We start from the raw sequence: 24988 nt of genomic DNA, 5'->3' as shown, positions 1-24988 counted from the left end.
AAAGAAAACAAAGACACTCAGCACAGCATCTGACACCTGTTGTTAGGTTCTCAATAAATGTCAATCGCTTCCTGTTCCAAGATCCTCCAAGCCTATGTACAACAATTTTGTAAATTTAGTGTCCAAACATGTTTATACTGTACACTTGTAGAAGATACTATTGCAAATCCTCTTCCTTGGCTGGGAGTTACTAGTTCCTCTAAATGTTGGCTGGTGACAGTACACATCTGCCTGTCATCTTGAGAATTGCCCTCAGCTAAAACAGAAGTCCCCTAAACTGGGAGTTTATACCACCTTTTAAGGCTTTGCTTCTTGGGAACCACCCTATGACAGGATACATACCATTTTCTACTTGCATAACTTACTAACAAATCATTCTTTCTTCCCTACTCTCTGGCTATTGTATGACTTTTTCTATATTTTATTTTATGTTATTTTTATTATACTTTAAGTTCTAGGGTACATGTGCACAACGTGCAGGTTTGTTACATATGTATACATGTGCCATGTTGGTGTGCTGCACCCATTAACTCGTCATTTACATTAGGTATATCTCCTAATGCTATCCCTCCTCCCTCCCCGCTCCCCACAATAGGCCCCGGTGTGTGATGTTCCCCTTTCTGTGTCCAAGTGATCTCAATGTTCAATTCCCACCTATGAGTGAGAACATGCGGTGTTTGGTTTTCTGTTCTTGCAATACTTTGCTTAGAATGATGGTTTCCAGCTGTATCCATGTCACTACAAAGGACATGAACTCATCCTTTTTTATGGCTGCATAGTATTCCATGGTGTGTATGTGCCACATTTTCTTAATCCAGTCTGTCACTGATGGACATTTGAGTTGATTCCAAGTCTTTGCTATTGTGAAAAGTGCCACAGTAAACATATGTGTGCATGTGTCTTTATAGCAGCATGATTTATAATCCTTTGGGTATATACCCAGTAGTGGGATGGCTAGGTCAAATGGTGTTTCTAGTTCTAGATCCTTGAGGAATTGCTACACTGTTTTCCACAATGGTTGAACTAGTTTACAGTCCCACCAACAGTGTAAAAGTGTTCCAATTTCTCCACATCCTCTCCAGCACCTGTTGTTTCCTGACTTTTTAATGATTGCCATTCTAACTGGTGTGAGATGGTATCTCATTGTGGTTTTGATTTGCATTTCTCTGAAGGTGAGGGATGATGAGCATTTTTTCATGTGTCTGTTGGCTGTACAAATGTCTTCTTTTGAGAAGTGTCTGTTCATATCCTTTGCCTACTTTTTGATGGGGTTGTTTTTTTCTTGTAAATTTGTTTGAGTTCTTTGTAGGTTCTGGTTATTAGTCCTTTGTCAGATGAGTAGATTGCAAAAATTTTCTCCCATTCTGTAGGTTGCCTACAGAATGGGAGTTTCTTTTGCTGTGCAGAAGCTCTTAGGTTTAATTAGATCCCATTTGTCAATTTTGGCTTTTGTTGCCATTGCTTTTGGTGTTTTAGACATGAAGTCCTTGCCCATGCCTATGTCCTGAATGGTATTACCTAGGTTTTCTTTTAGGGTTTTTATGGTATTAGGTCTAACATTTAAGTCTCTAATCCATCTTGAATGAATTTTCAATATAAGGAGTAAGGAAAGGATCCAGTTTCATCTTTCTACTTATGGCTAGCCAATTTTCCCAGTACCATTTATAAAATGGGGAATCCTTTCCCCATTTCTTGTTTTTGTCAGGTTTGTCAAAGATCAGATGGTTGTAGATGTGTGGTATTATTTCTGAGGGCTCTGTTCTGTTCCATTGGTCTATATCTCTGTTTTGGTACCAGTATCATGCTGTTTTGGTTACTGTAGCCTTGTAATATAGTTTGAAGTCAGGTAGCGTGATGCCTTCAGCTTTGTTCTTTTGAATTAGGATTGTCTTGTCAATGCGGGCTCTTTTTTGGTTCCATATGAACTTTAAAGCAGGTTTTTCCAATTCTGTGAAGAAAGTCATTGGTAGCTTAATGGGGATGGCATTGAATCTATAAATTACTTTGGGCAGTATGGCCATTTTCACGATATTGATTCTTCCTATCCATGAGCATGGTATGTTCTTCCATTTGTTTGTGTCCTCTTTTATTTCACTGAGCAGCAGTTTGTAGTTCTCCTTGAAGAGGTCCTTCACATCCCTTGTAAGTTGGATTCCTAGGTATTTGATTCTCTTTGAAGCAATTGTGAATGGGAAGTCATTCATGATTTGGCTCTCTGTTTGTCTGTTATTGGTGTATAAGAATGCTGTGATTTTTGCACATTGATTTTGTATCCTGAGACTTTGCTGAATTTGCTTATCAGCCTAAGGAGATTTTGGGCTGAGAGGATGGGGTTTTCTAAATATACAATCATGTCATCTGCAAACAGGGACAATTTGACTTCTTCTTTTCCTAATTGAATACCCTTTATTTCTTTATCTTGCCTGATTGCCCTAGCCAGAACTTCCAACACTATGTTGAATAGGAGTGGTGAGAGAGGGCATCCCTGTCTTATGCCAGATTTCAAAGGGAATGCTTCCAGTTTTTGCCCATTCAGTATGATATTGGCTGTGGGTTTGTCATAAATAGCTCTTATTATTTTGAGATACATTCCATCAATACTGAATTTATTGAGAGTTTTTAGCATGAAGGGCTGTTGAATTTTGTCAAAGGCCTTTTCTGCATCTATTGAGACAATCATGTGCTTTTGTCTTTGGTTCTGTTTATATGCTGGATTACGTTTATTGATTTGTGTATATTGAAACAGCCTTGCATCCCAGGGATGAAGTCCACTTGATCATGGTGGATAAGCTTTTTGATGTGCTGCTGGATTTGGTTCACCAGTATTTTATTGAGGATTTTTGCATCGATGTTCATCAGGGATATTGGTCTAAAATTCTCTTTTTTTGTTGTGTCTCTGCCAGGCTTTGGTATTGGGATGATGTTGGCCTCATAAAATAAGTTAGGGAGGATTCCCTCTTTTTCTATTGATTGGAATAGTTTCAGAAGGAATGGTACCAGCTCCTCCTTATATCCCTGGTAGAATTCAGCTGTGAATCCATCTGGTCCTGGGCTTTTTTTGGTTGGTAGGCTATTAATTATTGCCTCAATTTCAAAGCCTGCTATTAGTCTATTCAGGGATTCAACTTCTTCCTGGTTTAGTCTTGGGAGAGTGTAAGTGTCCAGGAATTTATCTGTTTCTTCTAGATTTTCTAGTTTATTTGCATAGAGGTGTTTATAGTATTCTCTGATGGTAGTTTGTATTTCTGCGGGGTCAGTGGTGATATCCCCTTTATCAGTTTTTATTGCATCTATTTGATTCTTCTCTCTTTTCTTCTTTATTAGTCTTGCTAGTGGTCTATCAATTTTGTTGATCTTTTCAAAAAACCAGCTCCTGGATTCATTGATTTTTTGAAGGGATTTTTGTGTCTCTGTCTCCTTCAGTTCTGCTCTGATCTTAGTTATGTCTTGCCTTCTGCTAACTTTTGAACGTGTTTGCTCTTGCTTCTCTAGTTCTTTTAATTGTGATGTTAGGGTGTCAATTTTAGATCTTTCCTGCTTTCTCTTGTGAGCATTTAGTGCTATAAATTTCCCTCTACACACTGCTTTAAATGTGTCCCATAGATTCTGGTATGTTGTCTCTTTGTTCTCATTGGTTTCAAAGAACATCTTTATTTCTGCCTTCATTTCGTTATGTACCCAGTAGTCATTCAGGAGCAGGTTGTTCAGTTTCCATGTAGTTGAGTGGTTTTGATTCAGTTTTTTAGTCCTGAGTTCTAGTTTGATTGCACTGTGGTCTGAGAGACAGTTTGTTATAATTTCTGTCTTTTACATTTGTTGAGGAGTGCTTTACTTCCAACTATGTGGTCAATTTTGGAATAAGTGCAATGTGGTTCTGAGAAGAATGTATATTGTGTTGATTTGGGGTGGAGAGTTCTGTAGATGTCTATTACATCCGCTTGGTGCAGAGTTGAGTTCAATTCCTGGATATCCTTGTTAACTTTCTGTCTCGTTGATCTAATGTTGACAGTGGGGTGTTAAAGTCTCCCATTATTATTGTATGGGAGTCTAAGTCTCTTTGTAAGTCTCTAAAGACTTGCTTTATGTATCTGGGTGCTCTTGGATTGGGTGCATATATATTTAGGATAGTTAGCTCTTCTTGTTGAATTGATCCCTTTACCATTATTTAGTGGCCTTCTTTGTCTCTTTTGATCTTTGTTGGTTAAAAGTCTGTTTTATCAGAGACTAGGATTGCAACCTCTGCCTTTTTTTGTTTTCCATTTGCTTGGTAGATCTTCCTCCATCCCTTTATTTTGAGCCTATGTGTGCCTCTGCATGTGAGATGGGTCTCCTGAATACAGCACACTGATGGGTCTTGACTCTTTATCCAATTTGCCAGTCTGTGTCTTTTAATTGGAGCATTTAGTCCATTTACATTTAAGGTTAATCCTGTTATGTGTGAACTTGATCCTGTCATTATGATATTAACTGGTTATTTTGCTTGTTAGTTGATGCAGTTTCTTCCTAGCATCGATGGTCTTTACATTTTGGCATGTGTTTGCAATGGTTGGTACTGGTTGTTCCTTTCCATGTTTAGTGCTTCATTTAGGATCTCTTGTAGGGCAGGCCTGGTGGTGACAAAATCTCTTGTCTGTAGAGGATTTTATTTATTTGTTTTTTTTGTCTGTAAAAGGATTTTACAGACAAATTTGCTTGTCTGTAAAAGATTTTATTTCTCTTTCACTTACGAAATTTAGTTTGGCTGGATATGAAATTCTGCGTTGAAAATTCTTTTCTTTAAGAATGTTGAATATTGGCCCCCACTCTCTTCTGGCTTTCTGCCAAAAGACATGCTGTTAGTCTGATGGGCTTCCCTTTGGGGGTAACCCGACCTTTCTCTCTGGCTGCGCTTAACATTTTTTCCTTCATTTCAACTTTGGTGAATCTGACAATTATGTGTCTTGGAGTTGCTCTTCTCAAGGAGTATCTTTGTAGCATTCTCTGTATTTCCTGAATTTGAATATTGACCTGCCTTGCTAGGTTGGGGAAGTTCTCCTGGATAATATCCTGCAGAGTGTTTTCCAGCTTGTTTCCATTCTCCCCGTCACTTTCAGGCACACCAATCAGACCTAGATTTGGTCTTTTCACATAATCCCATATTTCTTGGAGGCTTTGTTCATTTCTTTTTACTCTTTTTTCTCTAAACTTCTCTTCTCGCTTCATTTCATTCATTTGCTCTTCAATCAATGATACTCTTTCTTCCAGTTGATCAAGTTGGTTGTGCATTTGTCACTGAAACTTGTGCATTTGTCACGTAGTTTTAGTGTCATGGTTTTCATCTCTATCAGTTTGTTTATGGACTTCTCTGCATTGGTTATTCTAGTTATCCATTCTTCCATTCTGTTTTCAAGGTTTTTAGTTTCTTTGCACTGTGTTTGAAGTTCCTCCTTTAGCTCTGAGAAGTTTGATTGACTGAAGCCTTTTTCTCTCAACTCATCAAAGTCATTCTCCATCCAGCTTTGTTCCATTGCTGGCGAAGAGCTGTGTTCCTTTGGAGGGGAGATGCACTCTGATTTTTTGAATTTCCAGCTTTTCTGCACTGCTTTTTCCCCATCTTTGTGGTTTTATCTGCCTTTGGTCTTTGATGATGGTGATGTACTGACGGGGTTTTGGTGTGGGTGTCCTTTCTGTTTGTTAGTTGTCCTTCTAACAGTCAGGACTCTCAGGTGCAGGTCCGTTGGAGTTTGCTTGAGGTCCACTCCAGACCCTGTTTGCCTGGGTATCAGCAGCATAGGCTGCAGAAGATAGAATATTGCTGAACAGCAAGTGTTGCTGTCTGATTCTTCCTCTGGAAGCTTCGTCTCAGAGGTGTACCCAGCCATGTGAGGTGTGAGGTGTCAGTCTGCACCTAGTGGGGGATGTCTCTCAGTTAGGCTACTCAGGGGTCAGGGACCCACTTGAGCAGGCAGTCTGTCCGTTCTCAGATGCTAGCTCCGTGCTGGGAGAACCACTGCTCTCTTCAAAGCTGTCAGACAGGGACATTTACACCTGCAGAGGTTTCTGCTGCTTTTTGTTTAATTATACCCTGTCCCCAGAGGTGGAGTCTACAGAGGCAGGCAGGCCTCCTTGAGCTGCAGTGAGCTCCACCCAGTTTGAGCTTCCTGGTGGCTTTGTTTACCTACTTAAGCCTCAGCAATGGTGGGCGCCCCTCCCCTAGCCTCACTGCTGCCTTGCAGTTAGATCTCAGACTGCTGTGCTAGCAATGAGGGAGGCTCTGTGGGTGTGGGACCCTCTGGGCCAGGCGTGGGATATCATCTCCTGGTATGCTGTTTGCTAAGACCCATGGTAAAGCGCAGTATTAGGGTGGGAGTTACCTGATTTTCCAGGTGTTGTGTGTCTCAGTTTCCCTGGCTAGGAAAAGGAATTCCCTCCCCCCTTGTGCTTCCCAGGAGTCGATGCCTCGTCCTGCCCTGCTTCAGCTCTCGCTGGTTGAGCTGCGCCCACTGACCAGCATGGACTCTCCAACACGCCCCAGTGAGATGAACCTGGTACCTCAATTGAAAATGCAGAAATCACCCATCTTCCAGTCACTCACGCTGGGAGCTGGAGGCTGGTGCTGTTCCTATTTGGCCATCTTGGGCGCCCCCTCCCTTCTTTCTTCTTTTTGAAACAAGTAAAATAAACAAGTAAAATGCTTAGAACAATGCTTGCCATGTAGTAAGAACTTCACAGAAGTGTTTTCTAACATTTTGAGCACAATTTATTTTTAACAGATTTTACAAGTTCTCATAGTCTAATTCTTTCCTTCAATGTGGAATGTTTATTCACATAGATCATTTTTTTTTCATTATAAGCTTATTCTCAATGAGTGTTCTGTTCCCTGTGGGGAACTTGTGCTCCTTGGGTTGAGGAACTATTCCCTATAGAGCAAATGTGTCTTCTGTGCTTTTATTGCCTTTTTATCAGTTCATAGGTGAGCTTCTAGCATGTGTGCTGGGTAAATATAGACCCCACACCTGGAGTTTTGATTTTTCATATGAACTTTTTGTTTTCTTTTCTTCCCAAGAACTCTGAGTAGATGCAATGGTTTCTTGCTGCTTCCATGGGCTAATGAATAGTTTTTTCTCTCCTCTCTTGAAGGGTACTCTACATAGGGTGTTTTCCAACACTACAACTGATTCTCTGATTCTCTGGACACCAGAGTGTCCAACAATTCAGATCAATTCTGACACTAACTACCTGGAGTTATCACAGACCTCACAGCCTAACAGCTCAGTCTCATAAGACTGCCCCTGCTTCAGTGCCAGGCCTCCTGTACTTCTGGTCAACCAGCTATGAATAGGGGTTCCCATCACTCTCTCCTTATGTTTGATAGTTTACCAGGACAGCTCACAGAACTCAGGAACGCACTTTACTTACATTTACCAGCTTATTATAAAGGATGCAAATGAGCAACCAGACGAAGGCATATAGGGAACATAGGGAAAGGTCTGAAGGGTCCTAAGTGCAGGAGCTTCTGTTCCATGGAGTTGAGGTGCCCCCATCTCCTGGCACATGGATGTGTTCCACCCGGAAGCTCCCTGAACCCCATCATTTAGAGGCTTTTTTATGGAGGTTGGATCACATAGGCACACTTTATTATTAACTCAATCTCCCGTCCCTCTTCCCTCCTGGGGTGAATGGGGTGGTGTTGGAGGGTAGTGTGATGCTGAAAATTCTAGGCTTCTTATCAAGATTTGGTCCTTTTGGTAACCAGCCACCATTCTGAAGCTGTCTAGAAGCTCACCAAGAGTCACCTCATTAGAACAAAAGATACTCCTATCACCTAGCAAGTTCCAAGCAATTTAGGAACTCTCTATCAGGAACCAGTGATGAAGACCAAATAGAAGTTTCTTATTATGCCATAGGTACTATTTTATATAGAAGTTCAACTTTCCACCTCCATCAGCCTGAGGACATCTCATCTTCACTTGCGGATGTTAAATCCCTAAGCCAAGCCATGAGGACCGATGTCCTGTTCCAAGGCCCACTGAACTGCTCAGCCATTGCTATTGACAGTCTGACTTGGAGTTTTCTCTTTTCTGGAACCTATGAGTTTCCTTTTCTTTCTTTTGAGCTCAACTGGGTATTAAAAAATTATATTACAGTTTCTACAACATTTCTATCTATTTGAAGCAGGAAAGGAACATTCATTTCCTTAAACTTCCATGTTGCCAGAAGTTGAATCTTTTAAGAGGTAATATTTTAGAATCCTACTTGTAATCCTATTTATTTTTTGTATTAAGGTACATCTCAGGACCAACTGCTAGAGCAGTCAGATTCCAAGCATCAAAAAGATTTAGATATCCTACTTTTGCACATTCTAGTTTTTCTTATACTGTCAGTATCCATCATTGGCTATTCATTTCTATATTTGCAAATATTTCTGGGGTCCATATTTTAATTCCTATTTGCCATAGAGATTCATTTTATTAAATGATAAACATCCATCCAGGTAGGAAGACATCCTTCCAACAAAAATCTACCTCTGGCTACATATGAAGTGCTGTGCTATGCCCTAAAATGAAAATAAAGAGGAACCAGCCTTAGATACTGCCCCAAGTAGCTCACAGTCTATCTAGCAGGGGAAATACAACATGTGCACAAATAACCCTTAGACCAGGTGGACCACAGTGGTGGCTGAAGAGACCTGGGGAAGAGTGTTTGGGGAATTCAGAGAAGGGAAAGCTCACGTATATGGAGGGAGGAATTGGAGGAGGTTTCACCGAAGTGGCATTTGCATTGATTCTGAAGGACAGTGTGTTGTTTTCTATTGCTGCCATAACAAATTACCACAAACTTAACGGATTAAAATGACACCTCTTTTTATCATTCCATAGTTCTGTACATGAGAAGTGTGGGTACATGTCGCTCTACTCAGTCCTCTGCTTGGAGTTCCACAAGGTCAAAATCAAGGTTTTGGCAGGGCCATGTTCCTTTTGGGAGGTTCTGGGGATGAATCTTCTTCTAAGCTCTTTGACATTGGCTGGATTCAGTTCTTTACAGTTGTAGGACTAAGGTCCTCACTTCCTTGCTGGTTGTTAGCTGGGGGCTGCCCACCTTCTCCTCATGCTTTCCACGTAGGCTTCAGCAATGGGGGTCAGGTCCTGCTCATGCTTCCAATCTTTCTGTTGACTTCTACCACTTCTCTTCTGACTCCAGCGGGAGAAAGTTCTGTGCTTTTAAGGGCTCATGTGATTAGACTGGGTGCACCTGGATGATCTGGGCTACTTTGGCTATTTTTTTGTTTGCTTATTTGTTTGTTTTTTGAGACAGAGTCTTGCTCTACCACTGAGGATGGAGTACAGTGACACAATCTCAGCTCACTGCAACCTCCACCTCCTGGGTTCAAGCAATTCTCGTGCCTCAGCCTCCCTGTAGCTGGGATTACAGGTGCGTACCACCATGCCTGGCTAATTTTTGTATTTTCAGTAGACAGACAGGGTTTTGCCATGTTGTGCAGGCTGATCTCAAACTCCTGACCTCAAGTGATCCACCTGCCTCGGCCTCCCAAAGTACCAGGATTATAGGAGTGAGCCACCGTGCCTGTCTGTATTCTGGCTATTTTAAGTTCTATAACCTTAATTACGTCTGCCGAGTCCCTTTTGCAATGCAACATGACATATTTACAAGACGCAGGGATTAGGGCATCTTTGAGGGGCCATTATCCTGCCTACCAAGGATGGGTAGACTTTACATCTGCTGAGCCATGCCAGAGGGCTCTTCAGCAAGAGGGAGTGGGAAGAACAAAACCATAGAGGCAGTAAACCACATGGATGGGGCAGTGGGAACAGCCAGCCTTGCCTGGGGTGCTAACCAGCTAGTTTCCTCCAAATGATGAGATATGTGTGCAAGCTCTTTGCACAGAGTAAGACCTTCTGAACCAGAGAAAGGCAGCCACAGATTCCTGTCCTAGGGCACGTAGGCGTTCCCTGCTGCTCATCTCAATTCTGCCAAGGAGATTGCTGTGGTAGCATTTCTACACTTCCTGTGTACACCCTGTTCCTCCAGATGTAACAATGTAGAGCCAAGCACCTTCAACAAATACAATTTATTTACTATTACATATTTGTTGCACAAAGTACCGACAAATCAGAGGAAGAATATAATAATTGCCCATAATCCGGACACTCAGAACAACTGTTAACACTGGTGTTTTATGAGGTGCCTTTAAGAGACAGCTTTCCATGTCTATTCATGTTCTTTCTTAATGGTATTTTCTATTGTATGGATGGCACCATAGTTTATTTAATGGACATTTGGCTTGCTCCCAAGTGGTTTTGCTATCATAAACATGGCTGAGATAGCATAACAAGAGTTGTTTTGATGGTCATGTTAAACAGGATGTCAGCAGGCCCTCAGTGGGAATGCGAAGGGGAACTTGGGGTGGTACAGCTGTGAGGGTGAGTGGCCCCTTTCCTAGTTTCTTCATCCCAGCCTCTTAGCTAAACCCCTGTGTACTGCTTTGTCATTAAATTGGTCCAGCTGCACCCGAGAGCTCGTTGAATGGTTCACTTAAGAGCTATGCATTTCACTATGTGTAAATAATCCTCAATATTTTTAAAAATTAAATATGTCATAGTTTCAAGCCAGGAAGATCTTGCTGTTTTTGTGCACATTTGCATAAATGGGATTGGATGGAATAAAAACCAAAAAAAAAAAAAAAAAAGCACAGAGAGGAGCTGGCTGGGCTTTGGCCTCCAGCATGGGACGGTAAAGGGAGTACTTATTGGGAACAGGCTCAGTTTGGTGAGGGGTGGCCACCACACTGCTTTGACCCTCAGACCCCTCATTTGCATGAAGCCCCACCTTGCTGGCTTGTGCTATGGTGGGGGGTTAAGACCCCATATATAAAAGTCCAGCATGGCACCTGAGATGAGACAGGGAGTCAACATACAGGAGCCATTCTTGAACCTCCAGAAACTTTTCCAGGGAGGTGCAGCTGGCGCTGGGCTGCTGTGCTCTGTGGTTTCTCCTGTGGGTTGGTGGTGAGTCAAGGGCCCCCTGGGAAGAGCAGAAAGAAGATAGGTGCTGGGGATGCTGCTAACTGCTTATTTCTGAGGGTCAGAAAAACCTCAACTCAGTACAGCTGGGCTGTGCCCTTTCAGGGTGGAGCCGGAGGGTGGAGTTAAGTGGAGAGAACTCTGGAAGTGGGTGAGGCAGGGGCCAGAGGAAACTGGCAATTCTGCCTGAAGGAGGTGGGCCTAGGGTGCCAGGGGAAGATATCTTTTTCTTCCCAAAGCAAAAAAAAAAAAAAAAAGGGAAAAATGACAATAGCTCTGCTCAGAGCCTGGCTCAGGGCTGTTTGAATGTCTCTGCTGGCACCACTATCCTACCCACTGCCTTTACAATTTCATGTGGGAAATGAACATGCTTACTATGATGAAATATCAATCTCATGCAGATTTTGAAGGGATTACATATACACACATCTGCTTTGGCTTTGAGGTTATTTATATTTGAACAGCAAGCTGCATGCCTTAAGTTTTAGTTATTGGGAATGTGTAGGCCACGGTTTGTATTGATGCCAACCTGCTTGCCTGCATATTGTAGGGTGAATCATATCACCCATAGAAAACAAATTGATAGTGATGAACCAAATATAAATTATCATTAAAGATCAAAAAGAGCAGCAGTTTTAAATCACGACCCATTCAAGACAACAGTGATGGTCCTTTGATTACACTGTGTCCTTCTAAATGACTACCAATGGGGACTTCCGTGACTTTTGTGGACGCTCGCCCCATGGAAGTCTGCAGGATGGTTTGCCACTGCAGGTACCTCTGGACAGAAGAGTGGGTTGGAATCCCCTTTAAGCCTGACAAAATTCCTCATGTGAGCTTATGAGTTCCAAATAATAGTAATAAACTCAGTAACTCACTAGGTAGGTGTTTGGTAGATTATCTTTTGACGTAAAGATGAAATTGTATAAACATTAAAGGAGGATCAGTGAGTGGCTTATTGGAAGCATCCTCCCAGTGTTCCACGGAGTTAAATGTTATACCCCGAGAAGGCTTGACAAGAGCTCTGAGTCACCTGAGCTGGTTACTGAAAATGCAGGTTCAGGGCCCCCTTGCAGAGATTCTGGTGAAATAAATCTAGAGTGAGACCCAAGAATCTGCACTTTAAACAAGCCCTGGAGGTGATTCTGATGCATGTGGTCTGCAGATACAAACTCTTGGAAAATGCCCAAAGAGAATGGGGCCACTCTCTACCAGACGTTAAGAGCACCTGTATTCTGAGAGCATTTCCAGGACTGGAGTCTGCCTTTATGAGTTCTGGGTGGAAAGGTAAGTCAGACTGGTTTATACAGCCACATACAGGGTAGACAGTGAAGAATGCCCAAACATAGGGAGTGCTCTATGTTGGAGAAATGTTTAGTTTAATCCTCCAGTTGTGGCACCTTGGCAGGAACTAAAGACCTCTTAGAGACGGATAGGACTGAGGCATGAGAGACTCAGAGGCCAGGGCCAGAGATGCAGCGTGGAAGGGAGGGGACCATGGAGAATGATAGAAGGACAAGGCAGAGGGGATAAAGAGAAAAAAATGCACATACACATGACACCTATTATTATATGTTGGGGGCTTTGCCTGTGTCAGCCCATTCACTCCTCAGCACTGCACTCTAAGATGGCAATAACATTCCTTTTTCACATGTGAGGAGACAGTGACTCCCAAAGGTTAGAGTAAGAATGGAAGTCAGAATTTTATTTCAGGACCATGTGGTCCCTAAGCTCTCACTCTTGATTTTGTGTTTCTTTAGGCAAGTAAATGATGTTCAGCCACTGTACCCATCTGTATACGTATTCATTGATTCACTCAACATGAATGAGCTCCTACTAAGTGCCAGGCACTGAGACAGGGGCTGAGGAATGACAGGTGGACAGAAGAGACCCTGCCTTAGATCTTAATAGGAAACATGAATATTAAACAGTCAGACACATAACTGTAACTTTGCAAAGAGTTGGAAGAACTGAAACGGAAAATTGCAGGTCCTGTGAGAAATAAAGTGGGGACTCTTAATTTAGACTGGAGGGTGAGAAAAGGCCTCTATGGAATGTTGGACTTGAAGGATGGGTAGGAAGTAGCTAAGCTCAAGTATGGGGAAAAATGTTCCAGAACTGTGCTGTCCAAAGGAACTGTTGTGCTGTCCAATATGGTAACCATCAGCCACATGTGACTAGCAAGCACTTAAAACGTGTCTAGTGTGACTGAGAAATAAATCTTAAATTTTATTTAATTTTAATTAATGAAAAAATACATATTTCTTAGAAACTACATGTGGCTAGTGGCCACTGTACGGGACAGCACAGCTCTAGAACAAATGGGAAGTTTAAGCAAAGGACCTGAACTGAAAAAGGGTTTGATGGCTTCCAGAAGCCTAATGTGTGGTGGGTACAGCAGGGGGACTGATACAGGTTGAGGCCTGAAGGGAACAGGGCTCAGAGTGTGCAGACACTTGAGGGAACAGGGCTCAGGCTGTATAGACACTCGAGGGAGCAGGACTCAGAGTGTGCAGGCACTCGGAACAGGGCTCAGAGTGTGCAGGCACTCGAGGGAACGGGGCTCAGAGTGTGCAGGCACTCGAGGGAGCGGGGCTTAGAGTGTGCAGGCACTTGCAGGCCTCATGAGGGGTTTTCAATTTTACTGCAGTGGGGAAAGTTGTTGAAGGATTTTGAGGAAAAGAGTAACTTCGTCAATTTTTGTTTTAAGATCACTTTTCACTGTAGCAAACAGATCAGAGGGAGCTAAAGTTAGAGAAAGGAAACCAAGGAGTAAATACTGTCATTTCCTAAGAAAGAGATGTTGGTGGCTCAGCTTAAGGTGGATACTGTGGAAATGAAGAGACATGGGTGGATGTGGTATAATTTTTAGATAGAATAGACGGAACACACAGTTTTAAACATACAGAATCCAGCAGCCTAGGCCTGTGTTGTCTGACATGGTAGCCGTTAGTCCCTTGTGGCTCCTTAAATTTAAATTAATTAAAATTAAATGAAATAAGTATTTCTGCACTGTACCATTCACATTTCAAGATCTCAAAGGTGACACATGACCAGTGGCTGCCATTATTGGACAGGGTAGCCTTTAGTGAACATTTCAATCATCGTAGAAACCTCTACTAGATAGTGCTAAAGTCACTTGGAGAAATGTTTAAAAATGTATCTAGAATAGATCATCAGGTCCAACACCCTCACTGTGGAAGTGACATGCTGGGGGACACTCAGCTGATTGCTGATTGTTGCTGGAGTGGTGCCTACACCAGGCTCTTGGGTGGCAATCTTTTCCACCCAACGCATCAGAAGCATCACAGGCAGAAACGCCTGCTTCCCCAAGGGCTTTGTATCCTAAGAGAAAGGCCCTTCTCCAAGAGCACAGGGCAAAGCAGTTCTCACTCCTCCCCACGCTTTTATCTGAGAGAGGGGGATGGGAGCAGAGGGGAAGGGCACATGGGTGGAGTAATGAGACCCACTTCTCAGAAGGCTAAACTAAAGCATTACTAGCGATGTTTGTCTAAGGAAAGGCTTCTGGAAGGCTCAGGCCTGATTCTGACTCAAACCATTTAATAGTTCCATGGCAGCCTGAAAAAGAAAGGCTGAGATAGAAACAACAGAAATACAACCACCATTATTGTTTCCAGCTAACATGGCCTATCACTGGAGGCTCAGAGAACGTGTCTTTAGTTACTTCTGCAGAAAAGAATGCATTGCTTTCTGAAAGCCACACACCACCCAGGCCATTCAGTCCATCCTCTCACTCAAGAAACACCACAGAAATGGATTCCAGAGAAATCCCATGAGCATACCCTTGCCACACAAGGCTGGACCCCAAGTGACCCTTGTTGTCTCCAGAAAGCATAAGGGAGGAGGAGGAGGAGGAGGAGGAGGAAGAAGAAGAAGAAGAAAAGAAAAGAAGAAGAAGAAGAAGAAGAAAGAAAGAAGAAGAAGAAGAAGGAAAGGAGGAAGGAGGAGGAAGGAGGAAGGAGGAAGGAGGAAAAGGAAGGAAGGAAGAGAAGGAAGGAAGGAAGAAGGAAAAGGAAAAAGGAAGAAGGAAGGAAAAGAAGAAGAAGGAAAAGAAAGAAAGAACAGAAGAACAGGGAGAATAAGGTATCAAAGCCTCCTGGTGACCTAATGGTCAGAACAGATAAACAAGTTCTAAGAAAGTGAAGAGAGGAAAAAGCTTTGTTTTCATCACCTCTGAGTTTCTAGTTAGGGAAAGGGCTTGGCTTAGATGAGTCAAAAGGATGGGGGAGGGGAGCTGCTGGAGGAGCAGGCTTGGAGAGGAGAGGAATGCACAGTGGGAGGATACCTCAGTTTGCTAAACCTGGGACAAACTTCACTGTGGGATAATGGGTTCATCTCCACCTCCCCTACCCTGGCTGCTCAAGACTGCAGGATTCAGGGTCACAGGCCCTAGGAGATGACCAGATCCCACCTCAATGGCAGCAGTGGTGCCCTGACTGCCTTCTAGTATTTCTTGTTGCCCTGTGCCCTCTTGGAGCATGGACAGATGACACATGACTATGACACCTCCGTATGTCATATCCCTCAGTCAATACTTGAATTTCCATCTCTCACATTTGTATTGTCATTACTTTTGAATAGGATAACAAGGATGGGCTACCGTTAGTTGAGTACTGCCTATGTGCTGGTTGCATTGCTAAGGGCTTCATGTGCATTATCTCAATTAAACTTCACAATCACCCTATGGGACTATTGTTGTCTCTACTTTACCAATGAAGAAAATGAGGCTCAGAATAGTGAATATGATATAGCAGTCATGCTCCTGGGTATTTGCCCAATTGAGTTGAAGACTTAGATCCACACAAAAACCTGCACATGGATGTTTACAGCAGTTTTATTTGTAATTGCCAAAACTTGGAAGCAACCAAGATTTCCTTCAGTAGGTGAATGGATAAATAAACTGGTACATCCAGACAATGGAATATTATTCATTACTAAAAGAAAATGAACTATCAAGCCATGAAAAGGCATGGAGGAAGCTTAAATGCATGTCACTAAGTGAAACAGTCAATCTGAAAAGGCTATATATTGTATAATTCCAACTACACGGAATTATGAAAATGGCAAAACTATGGAGACAGTAGAAGGATCAGTGGTTATCAGGAGACTGGGGGCAGCAAAGGATGAACAGGTGAAGAACAGAGGATTTTTAGGGCAGTGGAACTACTCAGCATGATACTATAATGGTGGATGCCTGTCATTATACATTTGTCCAAACCTGTAGAATGTACACCGAGAGTGAACACTAATGGAAAGTATGAACTTTGGGTGATAATGATGGGTCCGTGTAGGTTCATCAGTTGTAACTAATGCACCACTTCAATGTGGGATGTTGACAGTGGAGGAAGCTGGGGCTGGGGGTAATACATGGGAAATCTCTGTACTTCCAACTCAATCTTTTTGTGAACCTAATACTGCTCTAAAAATTAAAGTCTAGCCAGGCACAGTGGCTCATGCCTGTAACCCCAGCACTTTGGGAGGCTGAGGTGGGAGGATTGCTTGAGCCCAGGAATTTGAGACTGGCCTGGACAACATAGTAAGACCCTGTCTCTACAAAACTGAAAGATTAGCTGGGCATAGTGGCATGTGCCTGTGTTCCCAGCTACTCAGGAGGCTGAGGTAGGAGGACTGCTTGAGCTCGGGAGGTCAAGGCTGCAGTGAGCCATGTTCATGCCACTGCACTCCAGCCTGGGTGATAGAAGGAGACCCTGTCTGAAAAATAAAAAGTCTGTATTAAAAATAAAAAGTCTATATTAAAAATAAAAGCGTCAGCATCTGTTCAAGGTCCCCGCACTAGTGGCCAGTGTAGCTGGAACCCAAGTGCAGGGCTCAACTTCAGATACTACGTTCTTTACCTTTATGATATCCCATATCACTGCAGGCTTTCATACCTTACAAATGCTTTTGTTTTTAATTAACCACTTTAGTTCACAGTAATCCTATGATATCAGCATTAACTCTATTTTCCAGATAAGGAAATAGAGAAGTTAACTAATTCACTCAAGTCATGTATTAGGTGGGTGAGTAGCTGAGTCAGAGCTTGAATCTAGTCTAAACTACTCAAATCTCTGTGCTCTTCTCAAATAACACACACCATCCAGACACTCAGCTGACTAAGCACACACACACAGTGCTGTCTGAGCTGATTACTGCACCTGCAGTAATCACCAGGGATAGCGATATGACTCCATCCATACGATCTATCCATATGACTTCTTCTTGACCTTAAGTCATTCCACCAGCTGGCAGTAGATGGAGCCTATGTAGATGTGGGCTACGTCTTCACCAAAGCAAGGTGCATGAAAAATGCTTTGTCAGTGGTTCACACCTAGAAAACAGGGGTTTGTGACAAGTGGAGAGAGAAGGAAAGAGGGAGGTAACTGGGTTAGGGTGCTCAAAAACTGAGATGCAAGCCCAGCACCTCACTTCTCACCAGAGAAGCCTCAGCTCTTCTACCCACTGAGCCTTGGGATTTGGGGCCTCCTGGTTATAGATGAAAGCTTACAGCAGCAATGGTCATGGAGAAGGCCCTTTGGAAACACTGAAGAACATTTAAAACTCCCTTCTCTCGACTGGGCATAGTGGCTCACGCCTGTAATCCCAGCACTTTGGGAGGCCGAGGCAGGCAGATCACAAGGTCAAGAGATTGAGACCATCCTGGCCAACATGGTGAAACCCCGTTTCTACTAAAAACACAAAAATTAACTGGACGTGGTGGCACGTGCCTGTAATCCCAGCTACTTGGGAGGCTGAGGCAGGAGAATTGCTTGAACCTGGGAGGCGGAGGTTGCAGTGAGCTGAGATAGTGCCACTGTACTCGAGCCTGGAGAAAGAGCAAGACTCCATCTCAAAAAACAAACAAACAAACACAGCAACAACAAAAAACTCCCTTCTGTCTCTGCCCTTTCTCTAAAGGTAATTTGACAATGTCATTCTTTCCCTTGTAAGTGGAGAACTTGCCTGATTTTAATCCTGGGCACATGCTGGTCTCCTCTCTCCTTCTGGCCCTCTTTCTTCCTTTTGCTTTTGGGCCACATGCCTTTCCTTATTCTCTCCTAGGAAAGGAGGAGATGGAGGGAGCTGCCCATGTTTTCTTTGAGTTTTGGCAAAAGTGTAGGGTTTTAAACCATAGTGTTAACCAACCACTCCAGAACTACTGTAGAAATAAACCAGGAAAGCCAAGAGAACCCACAGATCCTCTGAAGGAAGTGGATTGCCCCTGCAAAACCCGGGAGACAGCCCAAATACTGTGAGTGCCCAAGCTGTGGAGGTGGGAAAGGGGGATCATCTGCCCCCAAACACGTACCCTCACTGGGGAACCTGAAGATCTAGATTATGGGAGAAGATTCTAACCTTACCTGGAGCTAAGTCAATTTAGAGAGCCAAGCAAAATACAGTGGTAGAAGAAGCAGCGGCAAAAGCCCTGTGGGCTCTCTGAGTCCCCTGGGAAGCTATTTCAGACTTGTCTTACAGGGGTTCTTGGGGAGGGGAGGAACTAAGAAAAGACCACAGGGAGAAGGAACTCTCCAGCTGAACTTTGTAAAAATTCCAACCAAACACAAAGTTTCCTGGCCAGAACTCAGGGGAGGGCATGAATCTGTTGTGCAGAATCCACAGGTGGGGAAGCACGGAAGCCCTACTTGCTTTTGCAGCTGGGAGGCTTGCAGCCTGGGGCAAGTTCTCAGCCCTGTTCGCCCGCTGCTGATGGGGCTGGGTGGGGCACGGTGGGAGTGAGACCCGCCTTTTGGGTGGTGTGGAAGCTGGTTGAGGAGTGTGACTTCCGGATTTCTCCCACTTCCTTGATGACCTGCATGACACAGCAGAAGCAGCCATAATCCTCCTGAAACAATTCTAATGACCTTGGAATCACACCCCAACCCCCACAGCAGCTGCAGCAAGTCCCACCCAAGGAGAGTCTGAGCCCTGCCCCCACCTGATGGCCCTATCCACCCTGGTAGCTGAAGACAAAGGGCATATACTCTTGGGTGTTCAAGGGCCCCCCACCCACCACCTGATCCTCCCTATACTACCACAGCTGATGCTCTCTTGAAAGCAACACCTCCTGGCAGGAGGCCAACCAGCACAAAAACAGTGCATTACACAACCACAACCATGGACCCTCACAGAGTCCAATTCACCCCCCTGCCACCTCCACCGGAGCAGGTGCTGGTACCCACAGCTGAGAGACCCAAAGACAGTTCACATCACAGGACTCAGTGCAGACAACCTGTAGTACCAGCCTGAAGCCTGGTAGACTTGCTGGGTGGCTAGATCCAGAAGAGAGATAACAATTGCTACAGCTCGGCTCCCAGAAAGCCACATCCCTAGGAAAAGGGGGAGAGTACTACATCAAGGGAACACCCTGTGGAACAAAATAATCTGAACAGCAGCCTTGAGCCCTAAATCTTCCCTCTGACATAGCATACCTAAATGAGAAGGAACCAGAAATCAATTCTGGTAATGTGACAAAACAAGGTTCTCTAACAGCCACCCCCTGCCCCTGCCAAAATCACACTAGCTCACCAACAATGGATCCAAACCAAGAAGAAATCCCCGATTTACCTGAAAGAGAATTTAGAAGGTCAGTCTTAAGCTAATCAAAAATGCACCAGAGAAAGGTGAAGTCCAATTTAAGGAAATTAAAAAAAAAAAAGATGCAAGAAATGAGGGGAGAAATCTTCAGTGAAATAAATAGCATAAATAAAAAACAATCACAACTTCAGGAAATAAAGGATGCACTTAGTGAAATGCAAAATGTCCTGGAAAGCCTCAGCAATGGAATCAAACAAGAAGAAAGAACTTCAGAGCTTGAACAACGTTTTCAAATTAACCCAAACACAGACAAAGAAAATGCATAAGAAAAAATGAACAAACCCTCCAAGAAGTTTGGGATTATGTTAAGCAACCAAACTTAAGAATAACTGAGATTCCTGAGAAAGAAGAGAAATCTAAAAGTTTGGAAAACATATTTGGGGAAATAATTGAGAAAAATTTATTTAGCCTTACTAGAGACCTAGACATCCAAATACAAGAAGCTCATATAACACCTGGGAAATTCATTACAACAAGATTATCACCTAGGGACATTGTCATCACGTTATCTAAAGTCAAGACAAAGGAAAGAATCTTAAAAGCTGTGAGGCAAAAGCACCAGGTAACCTATAAAGGAAAACCTGTCAGATCAACAGCAGATTTATCACCAGAAACCCTACAAGCTAGAATGGATTGGGGCCCTGTCTTCAGCCTCCTTAAACAAAACAATTAGCAGTCAAGAATTTTGTATCCAGCAAAACTAAACTTCCTAGATGAAGGAAAGATACAATCTTTTTCAGACAAACAAATGCTGAGAGAATTCACCACTACCAAGCCAGCACTACAAGAACTGTTAAAAGGAGTTATAAATCTTGAAACAAATCCTGGAAACACATCAAAACAGAATCTCTTTAAAGCATAAATCACACAGGACCTATAAAACAAAATACAAAAAAAAAAAAAAAAAAAAAAAAAGGAACCATTTAAAAAAACAAGGTATACAGGCAACAAATAGCATGATGAATGGAATAGTACCTTGCATCTCAGTTCTAATGCTGAATGTAAATGGCCTAAATGCTCCACTTAAAAGATACAGAATTGCAGAATGGTTAAGAATTCCAACCAACTCTCTGCTGCCTTCAGGAGACTCACCTAACACATATGGACTCACATAAACTTAAGATAAAGGGATGGAAAAAGACATCCTATGCAAATGGACACCAAAAGTAAGCAGGAATAGCTATTCTTATATCAGGCAAAACAAACTTTAAAGGAACAATAGTTAAAAAAGACAAAGAAGGACATTATATAATGATAAAAGGCCTTGTCCAACAGGAAAATATCCCAACCCTAGATGTATATGCACCTAACACTGGAGCACTCAGATTTATGAAATTACTACTAGATCTAAGAGTTGAGATAGACAGCAACATAATAATAGTGAGGGACTGCAATACTCCACTGACAGCACTAGAAAGGTCAACAAGACAGAAAGTCAACACGGAAACAATGGATTTAAACTATACCCTGGAACAAATGGACTTAACAGACATTTACAGAATATTCTACTGAACAACCGCTGATAGTACATTCTATTCATCAGCTCATGGAACTTTCTCCAAGATAGACCGTATGATAGGCCACGAAACAAGTCTTAATAAATTTAAGAAAATAGAAATTATATCAAGTACTCTCTTAGACCACAGTGGAATAAAACTGGAAATCAACTCTAAAGGAACATTCAAAACCATGCAAATACATGGAAATTAAATAACCTGCTCCTGAATGATCATTAGGTCAACAATGAAATCAAGATGGAAATTTTAAAATTCTTCAAACTGAACAATAATAGTGACACAATTTATCAAAACCTCTGGGATACAGCAAAGGCAGTGCTAAGAGAAAAGTTCATAGCCCTAAATGCCTACCTCAAAAAGTCTGAAAGAGCACGAATAGACAATCTGAGATCACACCTCGAGGAACTAGAGAAACAAGAACAAACCAAACCCAAACCCAAAAGAAGAAAGGAAATAACCAAGGTCAGAGCAAAACTGAATGAAACTGAAACAAACAAAAAACAATACAAAAGACAAATGGGAAAGAAAAGCTGATTCTTTGAAAAGATAAATAAAATTGACAGACCATTAACAAGATTAACCAAGAAAAGAAGAGAGAAAATGCAAATAAGCTCAAAAGGGGAGATACTATAACTGATACCACAGAAATACGAGAGATCATTCCAGGCTACTATGAACACCTTTACATGCATAAACTAGAAAACCCAGAGGAAATGGATAAATTCCTGGGAAGATGCAACCTTCCTAGCTTACATCAGTAAGAATTAGATATCCTGAGCAGATCAATAAAAAGCAACAAGATTGAAATGTAATTTAAAAAATTACCAACAAAAAAGTCCAGGACCAGACTGATTCTCAGTTGAATTCTACCAGAGATTCAAAGAAGAATTGGTACCAATCCTATTGACACTATTCCACAAGATAAAGAGGGAATCCTCCCTAAATCATTCTATGAAGCCAGTATCACCCTAATACCAAAACCAGGAAAGGACATAACAAGAAAAGAAAATTACAGACCAATACTTCTGATGAACATAGATGCAAAAATCCTTAACAAAATATTAGCTAATGAATCCAACAACATATCAAAAAGATAATCCACCATGATCAAGTGGGTTTCATACCAGGGATGCTTTAACATATGTAAGTCAATAAATGTGATACATCACATAAACAGAATTAAAAACAAAAATCTCATGATTATCTCAATAGCCACATAAAAAGCATTTAACAAAATCCAGCAATGCTTTATGATTGAAACTCTCAGCAAAATTGGCATACAAGGGACATACCTTAATGTAATAAAAGCCATCTATGACAAACCCACAGCCAACATAATACTAAATGGGGAAAAGTTGAAAGCATTCCCTCTGAGAACTGGAACATGACAAGGATGCCCACCCTCACCACTTCTATTGAACATAGTATTGGAAGTCCTAGCCAGAGCAATCAGACAAGAGAAAGAAATAAAAGGCATCCAAATCAGGAAGGAGGAAGTCAAACTGTTGCTGTTTGCTGATAATATGATTGTATACCTAGAAAATCCTAAAGACCCCTCCAAAAAGCTCCTAGAACTGATAAGTGAATTCAGCAAAGTTTCAGGATACAAAATTAATGTACCCGGAGCAGTGTGAAGAAGAAGAGGCGAGAACGACCCCCGGACCGACCAAAGCCCGCGCGCGCGGCATCCCGCGTCCAGCACCTACGTCCCGCCGCTGTCGCCACCATGCCCAAGAGAAAGGCTGAAGGAGATGCTAAAGGAGATAAAGCCAAGGTGAAGGACGAACCACAGAGAAGATCCGCGAGGTTGTCTGCTAAACCTGCTCCTCCAAAGCCAGAGCCCAAGCCTAAAAAGGCCCCTGCAAAGAAGGGAGAGAAGGTACCCAAAGGGAAAAAGGGAAAAGCTGATGCTGGCAAGGAGGGGAATAACCCTGCAGAAAACGGAGATGCCAAAACAGACCAGGCACAGAAAGCTGAAGGTGCTGGAGATGCCAAGTGAAGTGTGTGCATTTTTGATAACTGTGTACTTCTGGTGACTGTACAGTTTGAAATACTATTTTTTATCAAGTTTTATAAAAATGCAGAATTTTGTTTTACTTTTTTTTTTTTTTAAAGCTATGTTGTGGCCGGGCGCGGTGGCTCAAGCCTGTAATCCCAGCACTTTGGGAGGCCGAGACGGGCGGATCACGAGGTCGGGAGATCGAGACCATCCTGGTTAACACGGTGAAACCCCGTCTCTACTAAAAAATACAAAAAAACTAGCCGGGCGAAGTGGCGGGTGCCTGTAGTCCCAGCTACTCGGGAGACTGAGGCAGGAGAATGGCGTGAACCCGAGAGGAGGAGCTTGCAGTGAGCTGAGATCCGGCCACTGCACTCCAGCCTGGGTGACAGAGCAAGACTCCGTCTCAAAAAAAAAAAAAAAAAAAAGCTATGTTGTTAGCACACAGAACACTTCATTGTTGTTTTTGGGGGAAGGGGCATATGTCACTAATAGAATGTCTCCAAAGCTGGATTGATGTGGGGAAAACACCTTTCTCTTCTAGTTTTGAGAGACTTCCTCTTGGTTCCCAGGAGGAGGGAGTCCCTGACTTTGACACACATGGCCACCTTGGCACAAAAGCCTTGTGGTATGGAAAAACAAATTTGTTTTTATGTTCTCTTCTCCCTTTCCATCTTTCAGCATAGACTTAACTCCCTTAAGCCCAGACATCTGTTGGGACCTGACCCGTAGTCATTGGTTACCAGTGTGTCAGGCAATCTGGACTTTCCAGTGATGCCACTGAGATGGCACCTGTCAAAACAGCATTGGTTCCATTTCTAGATTGTGGATCTTCAGATAAATTCTACTGTTTTCATTTCACTTCATTTCATTTCACTTTCAGGGTCAGCTTGTGAAAAGTTGTTAAACAACATGCTAAATGTGAAATGTCAACCCTCACTCTAAACTTTCCCTGTTCAGAGCATCAGATGAAGACTTCCTTGGGTTTTATAGTGGCTTTCTGATTTTTGGTAGTCCATTGAAGAAGGGAGGTTGAAAGTTGTTGTATACTGTTAACGATTGTCTGCCCATGTCCTGCCTGAAATACCATGATTGTTTATGGAAAGTATCTTTAATAAAGCTGGATACAGTTTGAAAAAAAAAAAAAAATTAATGTACCCAAATCAGTAACTCTTCTATACACCAACAGAAACCATGCTGAGAATCAAATCAAGAACTGAACCCCTTTTACAATAGCTGAAAAAAAAATACTTAGGAATATACCTAACCAAGGAGGTGAAAGACCTCTACAAGGAAAACTACAAAACACTGTTGAAGGAAATAATAGATGACACAAACAAATGGAAACACATCCCATGATCTTGAATGGGTAGAATCAATATTGTGAAAATGACCATACTGCCAAAAGCAATCTACAAATTCAATGCAATTCCCATCAAAGTACCACCATCATTCTTCACAGAACTAGAAAGAACAATCCTAAAATTTGTATGAAACAAAAAAAGAGCCTGAATAGCCACAGCAAGAGTAAGCAAAAAGAACAAATCTGGAGGCATCACATTAACTGATTTCAAAGTATACTATAAGGTCATAGTCACCAAAACAGCATGGTACTGATATGAAAATAAGCACATAGACCAATGGAACAGAATTGAGAACACAGAAATAAACCCAAACACTTACAGCCAACTGATCTTCAACAAAACAAACAAAAAAACTTAAAGTGGGTAAAGGACACCCTATTCAACAAATGGTGCTGGAATAATTGGCTAGCCACATGTAGGAGAATGAAACTAGATCGTCATCTCTTACTTCATACAAAAATCAACTCAAGATGG

The 24988-nt window shown here is 42.4% G+C and overlaps 1 protein-coding gene across 1 annotated transcript; it reads left to right on the top strand.

Annotated features, from left to right (window-relative positions):
* The first annotated feature begins 22771 nt into the window (after nt 1-22771).
* On the top strand, nt 22772-23247 carry LOC116270258 (non-histone chromosomal protein HMG-17). Its single transcript, XM_031655044.1, has one exon. The coding sequence runs from the start codon at nt 22878-22880 to the stop codon at nt 23148-23150; it is 273 nt and encodes a 90-aa protein (XP_031510904.1). The 5' UTR covers nt 22772-22877; the 3' UTR covers nt 23151-23247.
* Nucleotides 23248-24988: the final 1741 nt, after the last annotated feature.

The sequence above is a fragment of the Papio anubis genome, chromosome 14 (assembly GCF_008728515.1).
Source record: "Papio anubis isolate 15944 chromosome 14, Panubis1.0, whole genome shotgun sequence".
Classification (NCBI taxonomy): Eukaryota; Metazoa; Chordata; class Mammalia; order Primates; family Cercopithecidae; genus Papio; species Papio anubis.
This window is presented reverse-complemented; position numbering and strand designations above follow the sequence as displayed.

What these genes read in the sequence shown, in the direction of transcription:
- LOC116270258 (XM_031655044.1), top strand. Translation starts at nt 22,878, where the DNA reads ATGCCCAAGAGAAAGGCTGAAGGAGATGCTAAAGGAGATAAAGCCAAG.